This window comes from Perca fluviatilis, chromosome 19, assembly GCF_010015445.1.
Source record: "Perca fluviatilis chromosome 19, GENO_Pfluv_1.0, whole genome shotgun sequence".
Lineage (NCBI taxonomy): Eukaryota > Metazoa > Chordata > Actinopteri > Perciformes > Percidae > Perca > Perca fluviatilis.
The window spans coordinates 19,426,210-19,436,534 of NC_053130.1; the positions used below are offsets into that span (position 1 = coordinate 19,426,210).

General features: G+C 38.5%; 1 protein-coding gene across 1 annotated transcript; it reads left to right on the plus strand.

The window, feature by feature from the left end:
• The first annotated feature begins 265 nt into the window (after positions 1-265).
• gfral (GDNF family receptor alpha like) lies at positions 266-3,887 on the plus strand. Its single transcript, XM_039784867.1, has 9 exons — positions 266-348; positions 648-779; positions 1,198-1,353; positions 1,528-1,587; positions 1,704-2,019; positions 2,850-3,109; positions 3,200-3,280; positions 3,484-3,565; positions 3,660-3,887. The coding sequence occupies exons 1-9, from the start codon at positions 312-314 to the stop codon at positions 3,721-3,723; spliced, it is 1,188 nt and encodes a 395-aa protein (XP_039640801.1). The 5' UTR covers positions 266-311; the 3' UTR covers positions 3,724-3,887.
• The last annotated feature ends 6,438 nt before the right edge of the window (positions 3,888-10,325 follow it).

Consider the following 10,325-nt stretch of genomic DNA (forward strand, 5'->3'; position numbering starts at 1 on the left):
ACACAAAAACACTCATAACAACAAATAGACAGTAAGTAACATTTTAGTTCATGGCAGGGGGCGGACCAGATGCTAGAGAAGATGAAAAGATAATCATGAAAGATTTGTTTTCTGATGTTCTTTTAAGTCTGTTTTGTTCTTGAATTGCGTGTGTCATTTCATTACATTGTGCAAGGTGCAGCTTCCAGTAAATGTGTTACATCCTGTTGACTGTGGGTGGTGTTTCCCAGCTACCAGCAAGTACCAACGAGAGGCACAGATCAGATGCAGGACGGCTTCAGTTGTCCACTAACAGCTTTCCAACAGCTATCATGCAACTGATGCATCTGGCAGTTGCAATCATACTTGGTGAGTCAACCATCACTATAAAATAACTTGTTATTGAATTCATTTTAACATTGCTGTGTGTTGAGAGGGAATCTAACTAAAACTAAGGCTTTAAAGCAAAGCTGCACGTAATGCATGTACAAGCAACCAAAGTGTGTCTTCAATCAGTGATGTTAAACTTGCATATGTATTTGTATTAAACATACCTTCTCTATATCAGCTTAAGACAAATACTAAATATATCAAAATTGTGTGTAGATGAATATAATGCAATATATTCACATACATAAATAAATGATTGTAATGTGCTTATATTATAGGAGCTGTGATACCTCAGATATCCAGCTTCAGCATTTCATCTCCACCTTCTGACTGTCTGGCTGCTGTGGACACCTGCATGTCAAATCTATGCAAGTGGAGTGAAGAGGCATTTTACGGCAGCATCTGTGAGGGTAAAAATGACGCATTTCAAATTTTCCATTTCTGCTGCAGGACATATTGGAACATGGTGTTATCATTATGTTTTCTAATGGCATTATAAAAGTAATGATTTCATTTCCTCAGAACGCTCAGGGCATGAGGCTACTTAATTGAATTGCACTTGTATGGCTTAAATGTACTAACTGAGGCAATAGCCTGGAGTAAAGTTTGTAATACTAAATAAATAAACTATAATGAATAGGCTATCACACGCCTTTTAAATATAATCTGTTTGAACTTTATGTTGTCTGCATATAACCATCCAACCATCACAAGAGAACCAATCAGAGCAGCAGGCACATAGGAAACACCTGTTGCACAAACAAGACCCCGTTCGCTTATGGAAAATCCTGTTTTTTTTATCTCCCTCTTGTGTTTGTGTAAATCAAGATGAAGGGTGCCAAATAAAAGGCTCAGAGGTCTGTAACTTGACCTTCCAGACTGTACTGGACCAATTTCCCTCTCTGCACGGGTGTGCATGTGCCTGGGAGGAGGAGCTTTGTGACTCTATACAAGCGCTGGCCATACAATGCCACCAAAAGCCAGGTGCAGTATTCTCAGTAGTCTCATAGATAAGCATTTATAGGTGAAATTGCATTTTTATTTACCAAAGGCGATCTGATGTACTGCGTGACCAAACACTATTGTGCTACTGATTGAACAAAAGTCAGAAGGCACTTGTTGGAGAACAGCTGATCATGTTTCCAATTCTTGTTACAGCAGCTCAGAGGAGGAGGAGCACAGTGATGGACTGGCAGTCAAGCAGTTTAATAGGCTATGGTAAATATTGAATTGTTTACCTCAATTAAAAGATAAAATGATTTAGGACTACTGAATTCAATCAAGATAAAAGGGATGTTTCTGTAAAACACAACCACTACATGTCTTTTTTCCAGTACACAATGGTTCTGCATCGTGCTTGGACAAAATGGCAGTTTGTGTCAGTGATCCAGTTTGCAACAGGTACCTAGCACCTGTCCTTAAGGCATGCACGGAACAACAGTGTGACCGCGACCTCTGTCAGCAAGTGACTCATCAGTTCTACGGCAGCATGCCGCACAATGTCGCAGAGATGATGGTCATGTGTGAGTGTGAGGCTTTAGATCAGAGCTGTCTGGATATGAAAACTGCTCTGCATACAGGCACATGTGGACCACAGACCAGAATCTGCCAGGATACAGTTAACCAGTGTGTTGAGGACAGTCACTGCAGGTATGTTGTTATTCTGTCAGACCTATTTCTGGCACTGCAGAAATACTGAAAAAGAAATGACTTGATGAGGATGATCATAAAGTCATTATATTTATTATATTATGAAATAAATGAGGCTGTACTAAATGCTAACATCAGCATGCTAACATCGTCCCAATGACCATGTTAACATGATGATGTTTAACAAATAGGCTCTACACCATCTTAATAGTTGATATTAGCAATAAACACATGGTACAGCTGAACCTAATGGGAATGTCATAAACCAAAGTATTGGACAGATTAAAATGTTGACCTGATGATGGCGCTAGATGAAAAGTCTAGGGTTGACCACAGTTATGAGACATGAAAGTCTGTACTGAATTTCTATTACTACTAAATTCTATAAACTACTAAATTACTACTAAACTTATGGTGGTGCTAGAAGAAAAGTCAGGGTCATTAGGATTTATCATCTGGGAAACACACATTGGTACTATATTTCATGTAAATCCATCCCATTAGTGGCTCAGTGTTGTCACAGTCGACATGTTTTTAAGCATATCTCCAATTTGCATCTAATTAAGCTGAAATGTCCACAGGCAATTGTTGCATCACAATCTTGGTGCAGTTGGAGAGGCTCTTTCCTAAGTATTAATGTTTTTGTGTTTAAACATATCTATTTAAATCTTGTTTTATTTCCACCACATCTATGTATATCTATATCTGTGTGTGTGTGTGTGTGTGTGTGTGTTAAATAAACTTGAACTCTTTGTTTTGCATTTTCCCTGAACACTAAAGCAAAGCACCCAGAGACTGCACCCAAAGCATGTTTTTCTCTGATTTACCAGAGACCTGTTAAAAACTTTCCGAGCCAAATGCTGGAGCCCTGAAGAAGCACAATGCAGCCACAGTGACCTCCAAAATGATGAATGTATCACACAGATGGATTCAGCTCTCATCCTTGGTGCAGATCCTGAATGTAAAATTGCCTTCTTGGCCACTTTGGGCACAGCACTTCACTATCCTTGTGCATGCGAGGGAACACGCAATAATGATCTACTGACGTGCAACATGATTCATGATGTGTTTCATAATAGATCACGCTTCAGTGAGTGGGATTTTGATTTACCAAACAGGCAATTTATAGTTACATCTGTTAATTGGAAACGTTTTTAATGCATTTTCATGTGTATTTCAGTTAAATCTTGGAAAAGCAGCAGTGGTCCTACTAAACCTCCTGAAATTGATGAACCTGAGCAAGTTCATACATGGTCACATGGTAAATTCACATTTGAAATTCAGCACTTTAAACTGATTGTGATACTGGTAAAATAAAATCCAATAAATCTATACAAATGAATTAAAGGCCCTTTATTGTAACCAACCTGGATATGTTTTTTTAATGAGTTTTTTGGTCATGACTCTTCCTCCTCTCTGTGATAGTTATTAATAAATTGAATGTTGAATATTTTGTCTTCTCAGATTATCTACTGTATGCTTTTGCAACTGTGCTACTTGTTGGAGTTGTTACATTAATGCCTCTGGCTGTTGTCATTAAAATATGGTAAGTACATCAACATTAAAATGTGTCAAGTGTCTCTGATTTCTAATGATAAGACACCATGTGAATGTTTACTGTTATTTCTTTTGTCTTGTAGGATGTTGAGAAGAGACAAAACAAAATTTCACCATCCGCAGAAAAGCAATTGTGTTATTCCCTGATGTTTATTCATCTGTTAAATGTTTGTCTTGAAAATCATACTTTTTAAAAATTTCCAATGTTTTTATGTTATTTATTTTTTCCCACAATGTTGATAAGAATATATATAAAGAATTATCCGCATATACTTCATTATGGCAGCATCAGAGGTGTCAAAAGTATTCACATTCATTACTCAAGTAGAAGTATAGATACTAGGGTTTAAAAAGACTTCTGTAGAAGTTGAAGTATCAACTCAAGCTTTTTACTCAAGTAAAAGTGTAAAAGTACTGGTTTCAAAACTACTTAAAGTATAAAAGTAAAAGTAATGTAAGGGGGAAAAAATGCCAATAAGGACAAAAGCTTAGCCCGCCCCACAGGGGCCTAGAGTGCACTACCCAACATCCACAAAAAAAGGAAGCACCTTGTTCAATTGTATTTGTCTGTTTTGTATGTTCAAAAATATAAAACAATAAAAAGTTGATCTAAAAAAAGGCGACATTAAAGAACGGCTTGTGTATTGCTAAGGCCACAGGGTCAAAATTAAATTAAATGATTTAAGCGGCACCAAATAAGGCACCGTAATCCGCGTTGCTATTCAGTCCGGTAGATAACGGTCGTTAAGGCACCGGCGCTGTATTAGCACAGGGTCTGTGCAGGTGCAATGGATCGCGTACAAACCAATAGGGTGTCGGAATGGTATATGTTTATACTTCTCATCCAACCACAATCAAATTCACTCTCTCTGGATGGCGCAATTCATCTTTTTTTTTGTGTGTGTTTGTGTGTTTTTGACAAGCTGGAATGAAAACAAGCCGAACTAAAATAAGAGTTACGAGGCTATTTTTCAAATGTAAGGAGTAGAAAGTACAGATAATTGCATGAAAATGTAAGGAGTAGAAGTAAAAATTCTGTTGTAAAATAATTACTCCAGTAAAGTATAGATACCCAAAATTTCTACTTAAAGTGATGGTTCGGAGTAATTTCATCCTAGGGTCCTTTGCACCATGACCTCGAGCCAAACACCCCCCCAGAAGCTTTTTTCACCTGGGTCGAACATTGGGAGAGTTAGCGTAGCGTAGCGTTATCAGCTGAATAGCTTAGCGCAGAGGCTAATGGATCCGAAGTGTCTCTTAACATTACCCCACTAATGCCCGAAATGATACCAAACGTCTACAGTAGTACAAATAGGTTATGCACTCATAAAACGATGGATTGTAAAGTTTGTAAGTACACCAGAAGTGTATGTAAATAACACTTGCCTGCTGGCTTCTGCTCTCTGCTGCTGCTGCTGCTGTTACTAACGGGCAGTAAGAGTGCTTAGGGACATCTACAAATTACAACACCGAAAAGAGATGCAACAAAATATTTATTAATTTAATGATTAAATAAGGTAATGTCTCCAAACTTACCTCAATTATAACTTGTCTCCTGCTAGTTATTCTACAGCACTTACTTTAAAAAATAAGTTAAATTAATAAATATTTTTTTTGCATCTCTTTTCGGTGTTGTAATTTGTAGACGGCCCTAAGCACTCGCCTTACAGCAGCAACAACAACAGCAGAGAGCAGAAGCCAGCAGGCAAGTGTTATTTACATAAACTTCTGGTGTACTTACAAACTTTACAATCCATCGTTTTTTATGAGTGCATAACCTATATATACTACTGTAGACGTTGTGTATCATTTCGGGCATATTAGTGGGGTAATGTTAAGAGACACCCGGATCCATTAGCTCTCGCGCCTAATTCAGCTGATAACGCTACGCTACGCTAACTCCCCAATGTTCGACCCAGGTGAAAAAAGCTTCTGGGGGGGGTGTTTGGCTCAAGGTCATGGTGCAAAGGACCCTAGGGTGAAATTACTCCGAACCATCACTTTAAGTAAGGTAAGACACCTCTGGGCAGCATTGATAAAGTAATGATACATTTCATACACTGGTCTTGGTAACATATGACAATGCTGCTATTAATATGAGTAATAAGTCTGAATTGCAGTGCTTTATTAAAGAAAATCTGTTTGAAGAAGAACTGGGCAATATATGGATTTTGTGATAGGAGACTAGATATTGCCTTAGATTTGCTAATTGTAACATGGTAAGTGTTGTCTTTCTGCTTTTAAAGGCTGCATTACAGTGAAGTGATGTAATTTTCTGAACTTACCAGGCTGTTCTAGCTGTTTTATTATTTGCCTTTAACCACTAAGTCATTACTGTATGTCGAAATTACTGATGATTATTTATCCGAAAACTCATTGTGAAGGCCCAATTTGTTAACCTTACAATATCGTCGAAATATCGATGAGGTCAAGAATATCCATTTCAAGTGATAAAAACCTATATCCTTTACAGTTATAAACGTTGCACAAGCAAAATACTGTTGTGACAAGATATAATATATGTCACGTGATTTTTTTCTTGAATCACAAAAACATTTCTCTCTGCAGTAAATTATTGATCCTCACATTTTCATCTGTTTTACACTGACTTGTGCTGTCAATCACTGTAAGAATCAACACGTCTGACAGATTGCTTTATGTCATCACTTGTCTTTTTGTGACAGTTTATTGGTGCTCTGGGCTTCAACTGTATCTGATAATAAACTTCACTCTGAACACCTTGAAGTCTCAGTGTGTTCAAAATGCTGCATCATTTCTGAGGTGAGGCGTTTTGATCCACGGTCAAAAAGCAGCTTCTAAAGGAACTAGGGCAGTGCCCATTTAAAATGTGCCTGTTTGGAACAGGCTGATTGCTTGGCCTCTGCTCATCCATAGATTCATACTCAACACTGTGTTTCCTTGGATCCTGAGCAATGCACCTGCAATGACAAAGTTGGGTTTCCTAGCAATGCTCTAGTCTAGGCATCATTTGGGTGCAAAAGCTCACACGAACATGTTATGGCCTCAATTTAGTCAAAGCCCCATGCAATGGTTATGGATAATTACAGATACAGAGCACAGATGGGATCTGTTGCATCTCCTTCAGGTGTGGGCATAAAACCAAAGCACCCTCTGCCAGATGCCTCTGCCTGTTTTTCCTGTAGGCTATTTGCTAGAGGAGGTATTGATTTCCAAATAGACATATTAGTCGCTTGTTTTGAAATAACCAACCCTTATAGAACTCACTCAGGTTTGCCTTGCACCAGCTCTTAAATATGCTGTTATAGACTGTTTAGACTGCCGGTGGACTTTCTTTGACACACTGAGCTCCTCTCTCTTTCCATCTTTGTGCGTCCATGTCCCAGAAATGCTTGTTACTAATTTAGCTCTGGGGAGTTTATTCCCCGGAGTCCTTATGCTTTTTTGCCCAGCAGATTTCCTTGGATTAGGGTGGCACCTAAATCATGGTTGCAGCATGGTCTTGCTCCGCACCCTGCTACACCCTGCTACGCTCTGCAGTGCTGTGCCACGCCCTGCTACGTCCTGCTATGCCCTGCAGTGCCCTGCTACACCCTGTAACACCCTGCTATGCCTACTATTACAACTACTATTTCAAGTCATAGTTCCATTATCTTTATTACATTATTGTGGTAGGCGGTCAGACACCGCCTACCAAGAGCCTGGGTCTGTCCGAGGTTTCTCCCTAAAAGGAAGTTTTCCTCACCACCCGAGGTTTCTCCCTGAAAGGGAGTTTTTCCCTCGCCACTGTCACACTAAATGCGTGCTCTTGGGGGAATAACTGGAATTGTTGGGTCTTTTGTAAATTATAGAGTGTGGTCTAGACCTACTCTATCTGTAAAGTGTCTTGAAATAACTCTTGTCATGATTTCATACTATAAATAAAATTGAATTGAATTGAATGAGATAATTTGTTGCTAATAACATTTTATTCAAAAACTAAATCAAAACATACACTATGTATGCCACAAACACCAGATTACTTACAGTAAGGCTTAAGAAGAACATGTTTGGCACAGTCAAAAGCCAAAAAGTAAGAGTGTTTTTTGAAGATGAAGTTAGAAAGAATATCAATCAATACAGAGTCAATAGACAGAGCTTGTTAACTTTCTCCAGGTCAAACACAGAAAATTGTTAAGAGTCAGGAAATAATGCAGGACTGCCTGATTAAACTACTTGACAAGACAAAATAAAGCAGATAGGTTTTATGCTTTGGAATAAATAATATAACTTTGGGTTTATTCTCCCTCTGCTGTAAAAACGTTTCAGCCAAACAGGCTCCTGGAGATGTGATAATATCTGGTTATATAATAATTGGTTAGTTTACTGTAATTATTATACTCCAAAGGTACATACTGTAGGTAAATCCGTACATGTACCTGCCTATTCTTGTTTGCACAAGATAATATGTTGTGCACAACTATTATAATGAATAAATGAAGGGAAAGGACCAAATCAGGCACCCGTGAAATCACAGTAATAAACAGCATAATATAATTATATTGTGAGAACGTTTTGACTTCTACACTAATGAGCTATAACACTATTTAGGAGAAGAGAAGTGAAGCTGGACAGGCATCATAGCTACAGACTGTTTAGATTCAATGTTTCACCTGTTCAATATGTCTGGACTGTGGGAGGAAGGAAGGAAACCCACACGGACATGGGAGAGATCCTGACTGTACTGTAAGTAAACACAACCACATGCAAACACATGCTGCTGAACACAGAAAGACCCCCGCTGGTTTGAAACCAGAACATTCCTGCAGTAAAACCGCAGTGCTGAACACTCACAGTCAACCATGAAGATGTGGATGTAAATACAGGAGAGGACACGTTAGATTGACGTGAAGGGGGCTGGGCAGGGATTTGCCTTCTTCTAGTTTTTTTTTCATCTTATTCATCTGTTTTCCATCAAACCTCCTTGTTTTGTGAGAGTAATTGTTGTGTTCCGAACAACATTATTTAAGGATTTTTGGTATCCTGGTGATCAATGAACAATCTTTTTCACCATCTCTCTTCGGGTTGACCTCTGGTCCAAGAAGGTGAACCTGCTCTTCTCTCAGGAATTCCTAGCTCTCTTTCAAAAGTCATTCAGTGCTTTGTGCTTCTGCTCACATAAGAGTTTCCTGGGAGGGTTTTTGAAGGTGCTGAGACCTTTGCTGATTTTCTTCTCACAGCATGATGTTCTGAGAGGTTGGATATTGTTTGCAAAAAACGTTTGTCTAAGTGCCTGCAAGCTTGTGTGTGTGGCATGCACTCTCACCATGATTCTGCATCAATTAGAGTTGTATAATGGCTGCTGCTGCTGCTGCTGGCACCTAGTGTGTCCACTTTTATTTCTTGGGCTTTTGGCTGGAAGGCAGAAATATTGTAGTATTTGGCTTGTCCCACCCTAACTTGTCTTAACCAAGTGTTATACTTGGAGAGTTAGGGAATTCTTTCACCATATTCAAACAACTGAATGCAGAGTTGCTCTGTGGATGGCAGTGACATTCAGTCGGTACTGTAAACTGTCCAAACTGACATATCTCAACAGCTACTAAATGGACTGAAATGTGGTATGGTTCCCAGAAGATGAATCTAATGACTTTGGTGATCCCCTGACTTTTTATGTAGCCCTGCCAACAAGTCAAAGTTTTCACTTATTCAAATATTTCAAAATCTACTGGATGGATTGACACAAAGTTTGGTGCACACATTGCAATAACTTGGTGATCTCCTGACTTTTCATGTTGCACCATCATAAGGTCAAAAGTTTTCCAGTAGGCTACTTTGGTTTATGACCAAACCTGCAAAAATGGTAACACTACATCATCACCATCAGGCTCAATTGTACTTTCTGCTCAGTGCTACTTACCAAATGTTAGCATGCTAATGTGCTAAACTAAAATGGTGAACATGCTAAACATTATGCTGGCTGAATCAGCATGTTAGCATTGTCACTGTGACTATGTTAGCTTGTTGATGTTAGCATTTAGCTCAAAGAACAGCCTCATTGAGCTGCTAGCGTGACTCAGTGCATATATAAATACTGCTTTAAATGCTTTAAGTTTAGCACAGGCGACAGTCAAATTCAGTTACATATCTGTATACCTAAAGTGCAAAGGTACCAACTGCAGGTTTAATATGAGTCAGGCAACCAACATTGAGTTGGTTGATTTATGGAAATCCTTCCTTTTTTTAATCAGCTTTAGCCAAGGGGTCAACACACATGCAGTAATGTGTTTAGAAATCAGTGGAGAGGAAATAGATTTCCTAATTTCCAAGTCAAAATCAAACCCCCACTGTGAAAAATAGCTTGTCTAAATGCTAATCCCCATGCTCTAAAAAAGACCAGCACATGGACTTTTAAACAACCTTCCCAGCAGAAAGTAAACACACTTTGATTAAATGACACCATGCTGAATCACTAGTACATTAGCAGCAATTGAGAAGTTCTTGTATAAAATGATGGTAATTTTCACACAATACCAGTAAAACTGCATTTTGTCTTTCAAATGATTCAGTCTGTAAGACTTTGAGACTTTATTGTTCCCTGGTTTGACTCACAAGCTTGCTCATTATTGGATTGTTGCCACCTGATAAATTTAGAGTGTGGTCTAGACCTACTCTATCTGTAAAGTGTCTCGAGATAACTCTTGTTATGATTTGATACTATAAATAAAATTGAATTGAAATTGAATTGAATAAATGATGAAGATGGACAATTTTGGCTAGGCAATTACTAC

What these genes read in the sequence shown, in the direction of transcription:
- gfral (XM_039784867.1), top strand. Translation starts at nt 312, where the DNA reads ATGCAACTGATGCATCTGGCAGTTGCAATCATACTTG. An exon ending in ACAATGCCACCAAAAGCCAG is followed by an intron (nt 1,354 to 1,527) that starts GTGCAGTATTCT and finishes TTCTTGTTACAG; the next exon opens with CAGCTCAGAGGAGGAGGAGC. An exon ending in GCTGTTGTCATTAAAATATG is followed by an intron (nt 3,566 to 3,659) that starts GTAAGTACATCA and finishes TTTGTCTTGTAG; the next exon opens with GATGTTGAGAAGAGACAAAA.